The 19,167-nt window shown below is 35.8% G+C and overlaps 1 protein-coding gene across 1 annotated transcript; it reads right to left on the reverse strand.

Moving 5' to 3' along the window:
* Positions 1-715: 715 nt before the first annotated feature.
* FBXO30 (F-box protein 30) lies at positions 716-18,874 on the reverse strand. Its single transcript, XM_044674710.1, has 3 exons — positions 18,751-18,874; positions 3,999-6,057; positions 716-949 (listed from the first exon to the last, which is right to left on the reverse strand). Exons 2-3 carry the CDS (start codon positions 6,042-6,044, stop codon positions 746-748), a joined length of 2,250 nt encoding a protein of 749 aa, XP_044530645.1. The 5' UTR covers positions 6,045-6,057; positions 18,751-18,874; the 3' UTR covers positions 716-745.
* Between the last annotated feature and the right edge of the window lie 293 nt (positions 18,875-19,167).

Consider the following 19,167-nt stretch of genomic DNA (forward strand, 5'->3'; position numbering starts at 1 on the left):
TTTATGATTTTACTTTAACATCTTACTATAATTCCATGAAGTTTGGTATTAGCTATAACAAAAATAGGTAGAAATAGTTTTGCTTTCTGTGTGACTCTCACAAAAACACAAAAGTAATTAGCCTTTGTCTATTTTTTTAAAAGATAAATGTTTTTATCTTAAAAGAAACATGTTTTTCATTACACCTGTTTAACATCTTTCTAAACTATACATTCTAGGTCACCTATAAGTCAAAAACTGTAAAAAGAAAGTATTAAGAACAAGAACGCCGCAGTTTTTTTATGGCAGTCCTAAAATAGCATAGTTATTTTTTAATCTATAATATATATTGCAAACTTAATTGTTTCAGTTTTTTAATGCAGAGGGTCACACCTTGAAGAAAACAAGTACAAAATCATTTGGTCAGGATCTTGTTAGTATACTAACTCAAAAAATTTGTGATCTGAAATGTGCACACATTAAAAATACTAACTCTAAATATTTATTCAACAAAAATATGACCAACATAAGTTAGAAAAAACTATCCTGTCCAGCAAGTTTCAAAAGTTTCAAACATTAAGGCAAATTGTTTCTTCCAATTAAATTGTACTTATTTTATAAAAAATAAATGTCACTTCAAAACATTATATACATAGTGACAGAAGATTTTGCTAGACATTATCTTTAGCACATTAATAAAGTGTCACATATTACACAGAGGTGATATCAGGTGTGATTGTATGTGCGCAAATGGAGTGACTATAATTTAAAGTACAGGTTTCAAGACTGAGCGTAGTGATCGTCCTTCTTTAGTGAGTTCCCGGGTTACACACATACATGGTAATGGAATAGCTTCTTCCCTTCTCTCTACAATATTGTAACTGCATTTCTTCAAGTGGTCGGCCATGCTAACGATGTCAGCAAATTTCCACTCATTCACAGAACAAAATGCAGTACTGAATCGCCATACCTGAAAGAAAACTGGACTTCAGATTCAATTTTATTATAAGGATTCATAATACATTTACTACTCTAACTAGACATTTCTGCTTTCATGGAGAAACCATTAAAGGCCTTGATGTTAGTGACAAAATAAAAAACAAATTTGTCTTTTTAAATTTACCCTTAGTACTAAATTTAAAGTCAGTGCTATGACTCTATTAGATTGCAAACTTTTTGAGTGCAGTGGCCATATTTTTATATTAACTTTTTATCTCCCAAAGCAACTAAAAGCACTAATAACACTATTAAAACTAAGCTTAAACTAGCTACTTGATAAAATATTGGTTGTAATAGACAACTTAGTAAAACTATATCCCTTTTTGGCTAGGAATTAAGACTCTACAGATTAAACAAATATGCCAAACCATGCTAATATCATCTAACATCTCAGTAAGAACCCTGGATTTGAATTCTGAATCTGAATAACTGTGTAACCCTACGTACAGCACTTACCCTTCTAAGCCTATTTCATCATCTGTAAAATGGGAATACTATCTATAAACATTTACAACATAAGGTGTTATACAATGATTGAATGAAATAATTTACATAAGTGTTTATGTCAGTAAGGCATTTTTTTCTTTTCAGCTATTTAAATACTATTTTTTCAACTAGTATCACTTCTTTAAATATGCTTTGACAATAAAGTGTTTGTGATTTTTCCAGATTTTTCTCCTAACCCTCATTAATTTACTAAACATAAATTGATTCATCCTACAATGATGTCTCATAGTTGGGAAGTAAGCCTAAGCTTTCACATTATAGCAACAAAGATCTGACATGTTCAGAACTGAGAAATCTTCCAACTACAAGTCTAGCAATGACCTCTCTATATCTCTTGACCAAAGAACTATCTCAACTAAAAGAAGCTCATCACTAAAAAATTACTGCCAAATGAAGAAGTGATTTGGCCACTGCAAATTAAAGGCATAAAAGTTGGCAATCTTAATGGGTAGAGTACTCAAATGATGAAAATAGGGCTCTTTCAAACAGTTAAACAGGCATGTGACATGAGGTATCTGAAAATACAATTCTAAAGAAAACTATTTTCCTGTTTTAGGATGAGAGGAGATGATTAAAAATGACTAATATTCAATAATACATATGTGGCTACTTATAGAAGGGCTATGTTTCTAGAAAGCTGTGGTGAAAAGTGATGCTTTATAAAATTAACTCCATGTCCCCCTTCGCCTTCCATTATATAACTAGACATTTTTATACAACAACACTAACTTGGCACCATGCATGGTCCATGTATTTCCCAATATGATACACAATATGAGTAAGTAGCAAAGTGTTTGTCACCCTGTTCTCCCCTGTCTTTGGTCTTACTCAAACATTTCTACCCAACTCAGGAGGTCTAAGTACTGCTTTTCTCTGACTGCTAAATAATTATGAATATTTTCTTTTCCATGATTCAAAACCATGCTCACTTGTAGATGAGAAATTGAGGCATGGAAGGAGGTACAGAGTAAAATATATATGCAGGAGTCAGACATTTGAGTTCACTATGTAAAGAGATAATGTTAAGGCCAAACTATAGCCAATCATCTAACAGCTAAACAGTACATTCTTGATAAAAAGCCTATACTACATCAAATAGTGGCACCTTTCAGGGTAGTTCCCAAACTTACTACTATTTATCAAAAGTAGAATGGTAAGAATCATATCTGATGGTGTTCTAATGGTGTCCAAGGGTTCTCTTGGAAAAGAAAACATATTCTGTTGCTATGAATAGTAGCGATTCCTCCTCTGCTTAAAGAAAACTAGGTAGAGAGATTCTCCTTGGGATGTGACCATATTGCTATCCATGCTGCAGCTCCCCAAGCTAGTCTAAGGCCTTTAGCCTACTTCTACCCACTCTACCAGTCCAGCAAAAAACAGCCCATATTATCAATTACTTTAGCTATTTATCAGCTAACTGCTTAGGATTCTATAATACCAATCCCCCTCAGTAAATCTAATTTAATATATAGTGCTTGGCTAAATCATGAAAAAATAAAATATTTTTTGCTATTAGGCAATGATAGAACTAGGAAGTCTCAGGAAGCATTAGAGATGGGAGAAGTAACTAGAGCTATGGATGAGGCGATCAAAATTCTGATGTAGTTTAAAAAGAGGATTTCCTTTACTGTGATGTTTTACTTATGACAAAACAGTAAAAATAGACTTGTTTCTTGTTCTTTCATTTCTTTTTAAGATATAATCAGGCACCTCAATCCCTATACTGATATGAAAAAAATTTTATATAATACTAATTTGGACTACAACTTTTCTATGAAAAGTGGAAACAGTGCCATTCTAATAATTTCTGCTTTATTTCTATATAGTTAAAAGCAACAGAACTTATTAAAATTCCAAATGGAATCCCACTAATCTTTCAAAGTACAACCTTACCCAACTCTCATTTTAACCTTTTACACCAAATCTAAATCTTAGCTGCTATGTAATTTCAGAGTAACAATCTAACAAGAGTTCTATATAACTTTCTTTCACTCTATCCTCAAATATTCACTTCTTATGGTAATTCAATTAGCAGCAATGCCTACAATATTGTGAGAAGCTGCATCTCTGTATATCTATCCTTCTTCTTGTACCCAAGATACATCTCAATTAAACCCTTGAGATTAAGGTACAGAAGCCTATTTTTAGGTGAACAAAACTTTTTACCTAGCTTCCTAAAATGTACCAAATCATAGCTGCACTGATTTAAACTAAACCAAGTCTAGAGAGAGAAAAAATGATATATTTACAGTCCTAAGAAGTTGAGACAAACTAATAAATCAGTACATAAGTACTCACAGAAACACAAGGGAGTTCTAAGAAAGCTTATATAATCTATGATTGTGGAAAATAACCACCTGCCTAAATTCATCTCCTAATTTTCACACATGTCATTTCAAAGAACTTCTACTATCATTTTACCATTAATAGATTTGAGGAGTGAATGGTCATCCTTGATGAAAATTATTCAGGGGGAGGGAGAGATTCAAATTTAAGCAATGAATAAAACTAACCTTTTCTCGTATCTGCCATGATGAATGTCCATCAGGATATTTCCTTTTTTCCCACAGTAGTATGACCATTCCACGGGACTGAAGCAGACTGCCACATACATCCCTCATTAGCCGTGATACACGTGAAAACTGGCATAAACTAAAACCATCTAAAAATCCAGCAATATGTTGTAGGACCTCAAAAGGAAGACTACTTAGATGGTCACTATGTAAGCCAAGCAAACAGTTTCTAGCAGGCTCTACTAATACTGTAGATACACACGGCTGAACTCCAAACGATCTTAAATGTCGATCATGTATAACCTTTGCCCCTTGTGTTGAAGGACAAAATCTACGCTGAGAATAGGTACACCCATAATAAGCTAAAGGACACCTCTGTTCCATCCAGCCATTGAGTCCAGCATGAATGTCACCATGAACATTCTTAAAATGAGAAGAAAATTCTTTTCTTCTAAATAATTGTCCACAAACAAATGTAAACATTGAACGTTGCTTGATTTGGTATCTTGCCACACATTCCAATACTAAATCCAGTCCAAGTGTCTGAAAAGGACTTGGATTTGAGAGCTGTGGGTTGGCATGATCACAAGCTGAAGCAGAAGCTATTTCCCCAACCATTGTATTTGTGGCTAAAATTGCAGAAGGAAGTGAAAAAGTTTGAGTCCCAAAGTCAACATGACAGACATCAACAAAACGACTATCAGATATACCTCTTCCACCAGGAGAATCCCCTAGACAAAACAGCAAAGCAGCTGTGATTAAATCTATTCCTTGAAGGCCCATGGGGTCTTCAGTAACTTCTAAGTCTGCAGTATCTACCGCTTTATCTTCCTTTGCTTTGAACCAACAGGAACTGGAAAAGAATTTGAAAGATTGGGGACGAATTAAAGAAAGGACATCCACATTCCTCAATCCTTCTTGTTCTGCTTTATTTTCTAATATTTCCTCTCCACTGGAGTCATCTGGTAAGAGGATATGCTGAACTGTTCCATTTGGCAAAGTACTAGATGATATTCCTTCTCCAAGTTGTGCTGCTACTGAAAGTGAATCAGTAGGCAAAGCTTTGTCAGAAGGAACACATTCACCATTTGTTAAATTACGTAGATCTAATTCACTACTAAAATCCTCATTATGGTCCATCACCTCTGCATGCATATTATCTAAAAGAAATCCATTACAGAAAGCAGAAGTGCTATCAAAACTATCATTCAAGTCACAGCAGAAATCATTTGAGCCATTTTGTTCAGACTGGGGACTCTGCCCTGAGACATTATGGTCAAATCCACCAACTGCTCCCATCTCATCTTCATTTGGATATTCACAGTCTTTTGAGCTCTTACTCTTCAAGCTTTTAGTAGAATTTTGTTCTTCATCCATTTCACTTGGTGAAGCACATAGTCTTGTATTTAATACACTAATATCTCGTGTAGCAGTGTTCAGGATATCTAATGCAGCAGCCAAACTTCTAGTTGTTTCTACAGTAGCTTGATAGAGTGCACCATAAGACTCTCCATCAACAGACACCAAACCATTAGTATGTGATACATCAGGGACACTTGATTTAGCTGGAATTTGTTCTTTGGATTCTGATATTTTATCAGTTGCTTTTGACATCATAGTGGCAACTTTGAGAGATTCCAAGAGCATTCTTTGGTCCTGAAGGGCCAATGCCATGTCTAGTTGTTCTACTTCATCAACATCTCTGCTAAGATTTTCATACGATTTTCGGTCTGCATAACTAACTGGCCATCTATTCCACTCCATAGTACAGCATACCACACTGGCAGGACATATTTCTAGATGTTCAGCAACTTTACTTCGGGTGATCGTAAAAGGACACCCAAAGCCACTATTTAAACAAGGCACTCGTTCAAGTGGACACAATACTCGATGTTCATCAGCTTTGCATGAGTGGAAAACTGCTCCACAAACCAATGGACAGCCAATCAAATCACAGGAAATCCCGGTTTCTGGTCTAGTCATGCATCGTCTACTGACACAATTCACACAATGTGAATGTTGCTTCTGCTGTTCCTCTTCCATCATGGAAAGTCTGGCACTATTTATAGAAATGAATCAAGAAGAAAAAAAAAATAAAGTAGTCAGTTTATGAATATTTTTACAGCTTTATGCAATAGTTTACAATTACAATAATATGGCATGTGTGAAAATAAAATACTATAAGGAAATGTTTCTAAAACAAATAATCAACACATATAGATCCCAATTAAAGCAATAATGAATAGTGTGATTAAAACAATAATTAATAATATGAATAACGGATCTTCAGGTTTCAAGATTTTATTTTGTAAAATCCATTGGATTGGAATGATTAACCTATTTTACATAATTTTAATGTCAAACAGTGCAAATTCAAATATATGCAACTACATCAGGGATTTTATTATTCACACTAACTGGAATCCAAATGTATTTTTTAAAAGCCTTTGAGATGTTGAATCATAGGCTTAGAGAATATTAGATGGTGGGGGCCTTTGACTTCATTGATAGTTCAAAGACAATTGGTACTCTTATGCTGGTCTTTTGGATCTCAAAAGTAGTCTACAAACAAATCAACATTTCTCCTTCTCACACATCACATTTAAAACTCCATTAACCTTAAAAGTACTGGCATCACTTAAAGAGTTGGAGCTAAATTTATTCACTTTAAGGTATGCATGAGCTATTAATAATATCCTTGGGGGCAGCTCGGTAGCTCAGTGGACTCAGTCAGGCCTAGAGAAGGGAGGTCCTAGGTTCAAATCTGGTGTCAGACACTTCCTAGCTGTGTGACCCTGGGCAAGTGTCACTTAACCCCTGTTGCCTAACCCTTACTATTCTTCTGCCTTGGAACCAATATACAGAATTGATTCTAAAATGGAAGGTAAGAGTTTAAAAAAAAAATCTATTGAAGTGTTATATCATCTCCCCATATGCACCTTAATAAGTAGGTGACTATAGTGAGAGAATTTCTTAGAAAATAATACATCTTTCTTTGGTTATTTTGCAATTAATTAACACTTAAGCATATAATGAATATTTATCCAGATATCCATCAATACTCCATTTGGACATGAGATCAAGAATTTTAAAAATATAAACAAGTCTTATAAATAAAAGATAGAAGATAAAGTTAAATAAGGACGGCTTACCTTATAAGGCCCTGATTATAGGGACTGAATTAGGAGTAATGTGACTTGGACTAAATTCAATTCTGACTAGCTAGCTGAATGAACTTAGGCAAATTACTTTACTCAGTAGATTAGACAATAATAGCACTTAACACTGAGAGGGGCCTATAAAAACCAACTAGTCCAAATTTTTAAATTTTACATGTGAAGAAGCTGAAGTCAGGTGAAGTGACATGCCAAAGAACAAAGCAGAATCAAGACTGTGAAGTTAGGTTCTCTCATTTTGGTTTCAGTACCCTTTCTAATATATCAAAGCACTTCTCTAGATGACATACTATCTAGTCCCCAAATTCTAAGTAAAAAAACAGTAAACAAGAAAGAAATGGGATGAGAGTAGGAACTGAAAGATAAAGTTAGCAAAATAGTGGTCTGCTACTACTTATTTCATTCACCATATAATTTACTCAGTTTTGGAGGAACAAATGAGACTATATACACAAGTACTTTATCAAAATACCCAGACATAAGCTATTAATGTTGTTACTCTGTGTTTCTTGAGGCCTGGGACCACAAATGTATTATTTTTCTCTATCTTGCACATCAGGAGCATGTAATTCTCTCATAAGTGGTAGTAATAAGTAACAAATCATAATAATAAAGAACACTGCAGCAGCAAGTATAAGACCTCTCAAGCTTTTGCACCAAAAGTTGTTTCTCCCTTTTACTTTGCTCAGGGGATAGAGCACTGGGCCTGGAGTCAAGAAGATTTACTGTCTGGCACATAAAGACACTTGTTTCCTTCTCTCCTTTTAGAACTTGGTGTAACTAAAACATCCAAGTCTTCCAATCCATTTTTTCACAAAGATAATTACAACTCAAGTCAGCAGGTTAAAAATATTTTGACCCATTCATTTTTGCATAAACTCTCAATGATATAATTTTTGCAACTGCAATTGTTTACAAAGCACTTTACATATCCCTATAAGCCCAACAACAATCCTGTGATATAAGTATAAATATTATTATTCCTTTTTACTTCTGAGGAAACTAAGAGGCTCAGAAAGATAAAGTGATTGGCCTACGGTCCCATTTCTAGTAAGTGTCAGAAGTAAATCTTGAACTCAGGTATTGCTGAAAATATTATTTTGTCAGATTTTTCTCATGGAAAAAAATTTTTTAATCTAAAATATAATTGGCACAGTTTTGCTTGGTGCAGTAGTACAGTTCTCAAATGATATTTATTGTAATCAAGCTTGTGCCAGAGAAATGACAAAGATTAGGCTTAACATTAGAGTAAAGAAATGATTAAGTAAATTATAGCAGACAGAATATTTAAACACAATTTGGTTAATAAGCATAATAAACCAGCTTTATATAAAGTAAAATATAGCTAAATATATATTTTGAAAACTTTTAAAGATAAAAAAACAGAACATGTATGAGATCTAACACCTGAAGTCTTAAGGAAACTTAAAACGTCAGTTAAAAAAAAAAAAAGAAAAAACCTACATGATGACACCAGAAAAAACAGCTGTAAGTGTTCTTGTTTTAAAATGTCAACAAGGCCGGGTTCATCTGAGAAGCTGAAGTTTTATAAGCTTGACTGTTACTAAGTGAGAAACCTAAAAATACATTCAGTTCCAAAGAGGTGACCATTGCTTCTAGAATTTGCAGGGACAGTTGATGTTATTGTATGCACATGTCAGTTGACCAAGCTAGCTAGAATACATCATAAAAAATTAGCAAAATTCAAAAAGTTTAAAATTAGTAGCTATTCCAAACTTCCTTAGTTTTTCAGCTGTTATAAAAAAGCTTGAGTTTTCAAAAGTAATGGAAAATGAAGAGGTCTCGAACTTTGACAAACAACAAATTCTAGTATCATTCAATTCCCATTCTGAAAAATAGTAAAGACACAAAGTAATAACTGCTGTCCACAAAGGCCTCATTGAAGAGCTGTGAGCTACAACACCACACAGAGTCCCCAAACTCTGGCAGCTTCGAATTCCAAGAAACAAAAGAATTTGAGGGACCTATGTACCATCTGGGGGATCCAGGGGCAGGGAAAGATGACTGACATTACCACAGCTACAAGGAATGGGAGTGTTCAAACTATACTGACAGGATACTATCAAGCTTGGAAAAGAAATCATGGCTAGAAACTAAGATGTGACGGAAGGGACTATTTACAATGGATACTAAAAGGATGGTCCCTGCCCTGGAGTGGGTCTACTAGGGAAAGGGTCTGATACAATGGGGAAGACTACCTAGGACAAAAAGAGTACTTAACATTTGCTTGCTTCACCTAACTGGGATAGTCATTTACCTTAGGGTCCAAAGTCTGAAACTCCTAGCCTGAGATTCCCTTGGGGTGGATTCTCAGGGAACAAGGAACAAGTACAATCTTTGGAGTCTCCAACTTACAAGCTAGTCCTAAAACTTGGGGTTCATCGGATCTTACTAGGCTACAAGTTTAGGGGTTTCCAGATTCCATGTTGACAATAGCAAATTTTAACTGCACTTGACAATGGCAAAAGCTAAGGAAGAGGAAGATAAAACAATTGACAGAAAATACCTGCCTAGAGAAAGTAAAACTGGACTCAAGCATTCTAAAAGCCATCACTGCCCTAGAGACAAAACTAATACTTTCAAATCAACATATATTTCTTAAAAAAATGAACTTCACAACTGCTTGCAAGTTTTGTAAAATAAGATTAAATGCCAATCACTAATTTAAAATACAGTGAGCATACAAACTAAAATGGAGGCTCCTTTCAAATTAAGTTAACAAAAATTCACCAATGTCAATTTTATATTTCCTAGTTACTTCTTGGGCTACTATACTTTGCTAGTAAAAATTTTTTGGGCAAAACGCACTTATTGAGGTTTTAAGATCTCCTTATGTTTCAATCAGTTCTAGCAAAGAAACCTGCAAACTAATACTGTGGCTGAAAATCATTGTAGAAAATTGTTCTAAGGTAAGATACTCTGAGACTCCTAAGAACTTCTAATTTTTATCTCTTTAACACTGACACTATTATAACTAGACACAAAGATCAATTCAAAACTTAACAAACTATCACTAATAAATTAAGCTATTTAAATGTATAAGGGAAGAAAACCTACATGCTACCAAAAGTTACTTTAAACATTTTTTCATTTTTAAAATTAATTTACTACCAATTTATTGGTATAGTATATTGTATAATGGTATATAACATGTTATAATAAATTTCCACACAAGTTTTCCTAAGTTATATGACTGAACTTATCTCCCTCCCTCTCTTTCTTCCCCCTTCTGGTGTTGGCAGGCTATTTGATCTGTATTATATATGTGTTATCCTATAAAACATATTTCCACCCTCTTCATTTTTATGAGTAATCTTGTGATTACATTTGTGAGTAAAACCCCAGAACATAAACCCAAATAAACAATTGAAAAATCATATGCCTTCACCTGCATTCTGACTCCAACTTTGAAGCATTCTTTATCATAAGTCTCTCAGAACTGTCCTGGCTCAGTATATTGCCAATAATAGCTAAGTTTATCACAGTTGATCATTCCACAATATTGCTGTTACTATGTACAATGTTTTCCTGCTTCTGCTTATTTCACTCTGCATCAGTTCATGTAGATCTTTCCAGGTCTTTCTGAAATCATCATGTTCATCATTCCTTACAGCATAATAGTATTTCATATTTTAAACATTTAAAGGGGAAAAGGCATAGGCAGCAAAATGGAAATTATATATTACCAAATATATAGGAATCATTTTTTGTTCCAATGTTATGAAAACAATATACTCTGGAAAAGTGATGCTATTTTGAAATTATTCTTATTAAGGTAGCTTTAACAAATTTGATCATCTAAACAAAACCTCAGATTTTGCCCACTTAAAAGCAAAAAAAAGAAAAAAAATTTTAATTCCAATTTTTTATTGTAGCCAAATCTCTGAGAGATTATAGACAAATAGATTATAAATATAATTATATAAAAATTTTAACAAATAAAAATAAAATCAAATTTAGAAAATAGCATATTACATAGCAGAGCTATTTGAAATTCTTCATTTTACTCATGAGAAAACAGATTCAAAGTATAGTTCCTCAAGGCCACAGAATAGAAGAACCAGGTCTAGAATCTAAAACTCTTTGACTTGTCCAATGCTCTTTCCACTACATCACCATTTCAGTGTCACTTTATATAAATGCAAGCTTATGTAGTGGAAAAAGCCATTCAAATTGGTGTCACGAAGTCCCAAGCCAAAATTCTAAAGTGCAGGAATGGAACTGAAATCATTTTAGGCCAGGCCCAGGAGAGTTCTTAAGCTAGAGTTCAGTTATTTTTTAAAAATATCTTAATAACAGAATTTCAATTCCTAGTAATCCTATGTATTTTGTTTTATTTAAAATATTATTTAAAATTTTAAAAAATATTATTCTGAAAGGGTTCCACCTGATTGCCTTTACTCTGACATAAAAAATTAAGAACCCCTGATAAAGTCTAACTTCTTCATTTTAAAGATGAGTAAACTAAGTCCCACAAACAAGGAGTGAGATGTCTCAATTGAAGTTGATAATTGGCAAAAACAGAACTAGAACTCAGATCTCCAAACTATTTTGTCCAGAGGTATTTTCCCTAGACATGAACTGCAAAACCTAAAAACAAAAACAAACACACACATACAAAAATAACCTGTCATAAGTTTCTCTAAGAACTTCAATGTTTCAGACTCTGGACACAAAAACAATACTTAAAAATTCATCTTTAGCACTATGCTGAGTTTGAGTATCCTATAAAATTGTACATTACAGGCAACTAATCTCTTTGATAAGATTTCATACTTGCACTAGTTCATATGTTTAACTATGAATTTTTCACCTTTTTCCTGTGATGAACACTTCCCCTTCCCCCTTAATAATATGGTGAAGCCTAAGGAACTCTTTTGAGAATATTTTTCAATTCATAAAATAAAAAATAGGAAACCATTCAAATGGACATAGTTATTGAAATACTAAGTTCTAAGTTCATAAAGACTCTCCTTCCACTCTTCCCCCAAAGTTTGTTGACTCCTTCTGGCTTAAGAATTCCTGCTTGGGGGCTGCTGGGTAGTTCAATGGATTGAGAGCCTGGCCTAGAGACAGGAGGTCCTGGGTCCAAATCTGGCCTGATACTTCCCAGCTGTGTGACCCTGGGCAAGTCACTTAACCCCCATTGCCTAGCCCTTACCACTCTTCTGCCTTGGAACCAATACACAGTATTGATTCGAAGATGATAGGTAAGGGTTTAACAAAAAAAAAAAAAAAAAAAAAAAAAAAAAAAAGAATACCTGCTCTAAGCAGACTATAAGCATTTTGAGAACAGATTTTCATTTTTGCCTATATATGTATAGTATCTGATACCCAGTGGATGCTTGTTGATTGATAATTGTATTAATATACAAATGAAATCAAAACAATTAAAATTTTTAATTTAATTTTAAAACAAGATAATTTTAAGGAGTAATAATGATGATGATGATGATGGGAGAAGAGATCAGCAAAGACCTCACTTATAAAATGGTAGTTAGGTTATGTTCTTTGGAGGAAACAAGATTTCTAGGTAAGGAAGGAGAGAAGGAACACATTCTAGTCATAGGAGAAAGCCTGTGTGAAGGCAGACAGAGAAGATGGTATGCCTTTTATGAAGAATGGCAAGATAACCAGTTTAATTATATTGAGTGTATTTGAAAGTACAGAAGTTTTAGACATAATTGAATCTGAAAAGATTTGGGCTGGCTGGTTTGAAATTTCCAACAGGCAGTTAGTAATGAGGGGCTGAATTGTAGGAGAAAAAAGTAGGGCTGAATATATAGATATCTGAGTCATTTGCGCACAGATAATTGAGCTCATAGGAGTTGATGAGGGCAGCATGAAAGAGAAGAGAGAGAAGACAATCCAGAACCAAGTCTTGGAAGAACACTCAATGTTAAATGGTACAATATGAATGATGTTAAGTTTTAGATAATAATAACAATAGCTAAAATTTATATAATGCTTATTATGTCTATGTGTCAGCCCCTGTGCTAAGTGTTTTACCTAACTTCATCATAACAATCCCAAGAAATAAGTGCTATTATTATCATCCTCATTTTACAAATAAGGAAACTCAGAAGAATAGAGGTTAAGTGACTTGTCCAAGTCACACAGCTAGTAAAATGTAAGAGGCCAGATTTAAACTTGGGTCTTCTTGTTTCCAGGCCTGGTGCTCTACCCACCATGCCACCTAACAACCCACAGAACATACAGTTCAGGAATGAATCTCAGGCTGGATATATAGATATGAAAGAATATGTAAAGAGAGAAGAGAATTGAAAAGAGGGCTCAGGAAAGAGGCTTTGGGCACCACCCAGTTTGAGAATGGGATGGGTGATGACACAGTTAAGGAATCGTCAATGACCAATATTGCTTCCACTTTACTACCCAGGCTCAAACCTTTTGTAGTATGACTAACATCCTACACAGCTCAATTGAATCTGCTCTAGATTCTAGTCCTAGTTCCACTGATAATTAGCCACTAACTTGTTTTTAACTTCTCCACGTCTTAGTTTCCTTATCTGTGATCCTAACTATAAGGTTCCTTTCACTTCTATCAACTCTATAATTTTACTGGGGAGGGAAGGGAAAAATCCACTGAGAATGACATATTAATAACCAAGGGCTGCGTGGAATTAAGAAACTTTAATGTTGTCTGGTCTACAGTGCCTCTTTTTGAAGATATCAAATTCCTCCTGTGGTTGAAGGTTTAGAAGCCAAGAAAATCAAGGTGAATATCAGAATAAGACAAAAAGGTATCTATGTGTTTGGGAAATGGGAGGATACAGGAAGAGAAAAAGTGTATAAAAGCAGGATCATCACTCTTTCAACTGCATCCAGTAAGAGCTGACACTTCATGAAAAGAATATTAACTTATAAAGGCCAACTTATTGTTCAAGTGTGGATGAGAACAGAGCTTTATCTTTTCTGACACCCTATTACATTACAGCAAGTTTTCTCATGTATTTTACACCTTAAATGTCTTTAATATAAATGGAATGACTGATAAAAAGATAATGTGAATCCATTATAACTTATGTCAAATTAGAAATTTGTGAATCTACTGCAATAGTAATGCTCCTGTGAGTTGTTCAAATAGTTCCATGATGTTTTTACATTTTCCTGGTTGTTATGTTACTAATAAAAGTGGAATTTGTGGTTGTAAGCTCCTTGAGAACTAGGAACATTTATTTCTAATGCATTAAGAGGCAGTAGAAGAAGCATTTGGTAAATGTTCATAGTATTAAGATTTAGAAGCTAAACCTCATTCAAAAGACAAAATAATTAAATGATTACAGCAGTAATAGGTTGATTATGTTTGCAGGCCTATCTGACTCAATAACAGGAACATGAGCTAGTTTGCAATTTCAAACCATATAACTGACAGCTGTAGTCTCCCCGGGATTACAATCATTTTCTTTGCAATAATACATCGAATATGATAACTGCTGAAGAAATAGTGAATGAGCTTAATGTTAAGAAACCATCATATACTTTAATCCCCTGCTAGATAGCTTAAAAATGTGTGAATCTGGTTACAAATGGGGTTGGATATGTTTATACTAAGAAATGTAAAAACAACATTAAAAAACTAAAAGTATATTGTCCTATTGATAGTATCAGTAGAAATGTTTAAGATGCAGCATATATTGGCTTTATAAATTACAACAGAATAACCTAACTATATAAAAGTACTATTATGATATATTCTTTACATGTAACTTCCATAATCAATTGTGGTAATTAGTAGTTTATTCTATATCTAAAAAATAATAAAGTTGTATGTACTTGTAATTTTCTCAACCATGATTAAAGTATATTATTGTAGATTCATTAGGTTCATAGATTTAGAGGTTGAATGAACCTTAGAGCCAATAAAAGTCCAACCTTATTCAACAGATAAAGAAGCTAAGGCCCAGAGAAGTAAAGCAACCTGCTCATTGGTGTAGATATAATAAACAGCAAAATCAGGATTTTAACCCCAGCTCTCAAACTCCAAATATAACACTCTATCATGTCATCTAATTAATTTTTATAATTATTTCCAATGAGAAGCATCACAGAGTAGTAAGTAAAAGTAAAGCCTCTAGGTGACAACAGGGGTTCAAACTCAGCTCTCACACAACAAACTAGCTGTGACTTAAGGTAAGTCACTTAATCTCTCAGAGCCTCTCATCAACTTTCAAACTACAAATTGCTCAACACTACAGATTTTAATTGGTAGAAAGCATTCCTTAATGGGAGTTCCCTAAACCACAAATCTGGACCCCAAATAATTTCCAGTAAGAAAACTTTAACATCAGATGTTAGAATAGAAATAGCTAAATAAAAAAAGTGTCAGTCATTAAAATATATTAATTGTTTAAGTACCAGGAGCTGTTTTCAAAGAACAAAATAAGCAATAAAGCAGATGTATTTAAAATTTTTCTAAAGAGAGGTATAATAGTTTTACATAAATGTAATTATAAAACTAGGAAGGGAAATCTGCTACTTAAAGGAGTCCTATTATAAAGCAAATAACCAACTTTTTCATTTGCATTTCAAAAAAGTCTAAATTTTCAGATCAAGTTACTTAAAATACAGCTTGGAGTAATAGAAACAGCTGAATTTGGAGTCAGAGTACAAATGAGTTCTAATCCAGGTTCTGTTACTTACTTCTTCATGACTTTTGACAAGTCATTTAACCATTCTAGTCTAGGCTTCAGTTTTTCATCCATAAAGATGATGAACTAGGATAAAATGAGAAATCAATGATGCTAGGATAAACACCTAGTATGAATGTCCTTATAATAAAGTTCGTAATATAGTCTAGTATATAATAAGATCTAACAATTTAATCTTCAAACTTATTTCAAAACTACATAACTGAAGTTCAGAGTTCTTACATATAGCCTGAAACCAACTTTCTACACCCCACTCCCAACTCCATTCAACATAGCCTTCAAAAAGCTCCAAACCTCAGCAGTACCAATAAGCAGCATAGCTACATTATGCCACAGGGCCCAGCAGACAACACTTTAGATCACAAATTGTAGAGCAGTGGCCAAACAGTATCAGGTAGAGGGAGGCTTCCTTTCTAGTAGTTCCCAAAAATCAATGGAAACACAGGGGTTGTTTTTTGTTGTTGTTGTTTGTTTGTTTTTTGGCTGGGAGAATCACCTATCACATAAGGAGAGGAGAGGATTGACTGAGGTCAAGAGTTTTAAAACTTTATATTATTTGTAAAATATTACCTATTATTTAATTCATTTAATAAGTGCAAGAACTGAATGGGACAAAACATACACATAAATGAGTCAACATAAAATAAAGGTAAAATAAATACAGTAAATTTTGGGGCCAGAGAAGTCTCTGATCCCTAACAACTGAGAATCAGGAAAGGCTTCTTCTAGGAGGTGACAACAAAACTGAACCTAGAAGAAAGCTAGAGAAGTATAGAAGCTTGAAGGTAAAGAAGTCAAGAGGACAAATTAGGGGCAGAAAGGTTAGAGGAGTTAAAGTGAGGTCACCAAAAGAGTCAAGAAAAGGATCATAAACAGACATGGAGAATTACTTTGGTGTACTTATGTACATAACGAAAAAATTTGTATTAAATGAATTAAATACTGCTGAAGAAAACCATCACACTCTATAGTAAAATCCAAATATCCAAAAAAACCAAAAATTTCCCAAATACTGTGGATCTAAGGTAACTCTCTCTCTCACACACACACACACACACACACACACACACACACACACACACACACAAAACAAGTGCCAGATTAGAACTGAGGAAGAGGAGACAACAACAAAATATTTAATGGTCACCAAGTAAATTCTTGTTCTAAACATTAAGAAACAGTGACTAAGCTTAAAGTGACTCAGCTAAAATAATGTTAAAAATTTACCACCCTCCTTTTACAAATCCAAATTTTTACAACTTAACCACTAACTTGTTGACTTTCATTTTTGCAGTGTCATGAACTGTGCAGAGTCATTAATTAATATTTTAGAAAATTACAAGCGAGAAAAGATCCTTGCTCATTTCAAGATAGATCCCTAACCTGTATTTCTGACTGAATCTTTAAATGGGAAAAAAACTCCAAAAACTTAAAAGCTGGAAAAAGTTTTGATTCTTATCTATGCGTTTAAAAGCATACTATAAGAGATATTCCTAATATAAAAGCCCCTAAACAAGTTCATTTTCAACATCTAAGGCTTATAGATATAAGAAAGATCAATTTTCTCCCTTGTTATCAACTTTGTCGAGTTTTAAAATAGCACATTCTAATTAGGTACTTTCCCCTTCTATACAAGGACTAGAACTGAGGTAGAAAACTATTCTAATTGCCATACTCCCTGTTTCCATGTGTGTATGTATACATTCACACAGAGGATGGATGCCTTTAAATACCCTCAGTTGGCTCTCAAAGTGATGTGAACACGAAAACCAAGTAGCTTGCAAAGAAATGATGTGGAAGAAATAAAAAGCCATGTCCTTTTCAGGGTCGGGGGAGTCATCTTATTAAACTGAACCAAAGATTAAGAGACTTTCACGATCACCGGTGAAAACAAAGTTACCAATTTGTTTCCTCGGCCGAGCAGCAAGTTAAGTGATGCCCTACAACCATGAACTCTTTCTTTCACTCAAGCTTCTTCAAAGGGGAAAAAGGGGGGGGGGGGGGAAGCTTTATTTTAGAGCTTGTTACAATATAACAGATCCCTTTCAAAAGTCCTGGGAGGGCTAACCCGGCGGGCAGCAGAGGTGGGAGAAAGTGAAGAGGAGTGGGAGAATTGGTCTCCCCCGGTTTGGGTCGCCATTTGGTGCCTGAGTCAGTGTCCAGAACAGCTGGGACAGCAAGTGGCGATAAGTTTAAAGCGTGAAAGATGGAAAAGACAGCTTTACCCAGGGAAGGAGAAGAGACAGGGGATCCCCAAAGCGCGTTCCGTGGATACCACTCCACCCTTCAGATACACACGTGTATATATACATACACACACGCGCGCGCGTTCGTGGGAGAGCCCCCTGCAGAGCCCAGGAGGGAGGTGCCGGCCTAGAGGGAGCCGGGCAGCCGGTGTTTACATCGCCGATTTGGGCTGGGGCCGAGAGAGCGCCCGGGGAGGCAGCACACGCGCGCGCGCACACACATACACATAGCTCGCCCCAAACATCCCAGGAGTCCCGTCAGCCTGGGTGGGTGACACACACACACCATGACCCAAACATCTCAGGAATCTCGGCAGCTTGGGTGGGTGACACAGACACACACACAAACACTATGACCCAAACATCCTAGGGGGTCCCATAAGCCGGGTTGGGTGACACATACAAAGGCCCCAGAACGGAGAAAACGAAAGGCCAGATCCTCTCACTGTCCGGCCAGCACACAGAACCTGGCTCCCTTCCGGGCCTTGGCCGGCACTGACCTCGGTCAAGACCAGTCCCCGGCACCGTCACCGGGGCCGGCCGACCTTGCTTTTCCCTCCTCCCACGGGGCCTGTGGTGGCTTCCCCGACTCCCGCCCGACGTGGCAGGCCCTCTCTTCACGCCCCCCTCAGAAACTCACCGAAGGACGCTGCCTCGGCTCTGGGCCCCGCGTCCCTCTGGCCCGGGCCGCTCACCCCTGCCTTCCCCAGCCGAGGTGGCCCGGCTCTGCCGGCGTCCGCACACACCCCTCCTCCTCTTCTTCCTTTTCTCACTCAGTCCCAAAGAAACCAAAGCCGCCACCGCCTCCGCCTCCTCTTCTCCCCGCCTCCTCCTCCGCCTCCTTCCCCTCCCCTTGACTCTCCTCCCACTGGCCGCTGGGGAGGCGGCGGCGGCGCCAAACTCAGACGGGGACGCGCACGCACACACGCACGCCTGCCCTCTGACTCCATCACGTAAGGTGGCGGCGGGGAGGGGGGGGGGAAAGGAAGACGCAGACCCTCGAGCTTTTTCTCCTAGGGTTGTTGGATTGCCTAGGGTGGTATTTCCTGTTTGTAAA

The sequence above is a fragment of the Gracilinanus agilis genome, chromosome 4, assembly GCF_016433145.1.
Source record: "Gracilinanus agilis isolate LMUSP501 chromosome 4, AgileGrace, whole genome shotgun sequence".
Taxonomy (NCBI): domain Eukaryota; kingdom Metazoa; phylum Chordata; class Mammalia; order Didelphimorphia; family Didelphidae; genus Gracilinanus; species Gracilinanus agilis.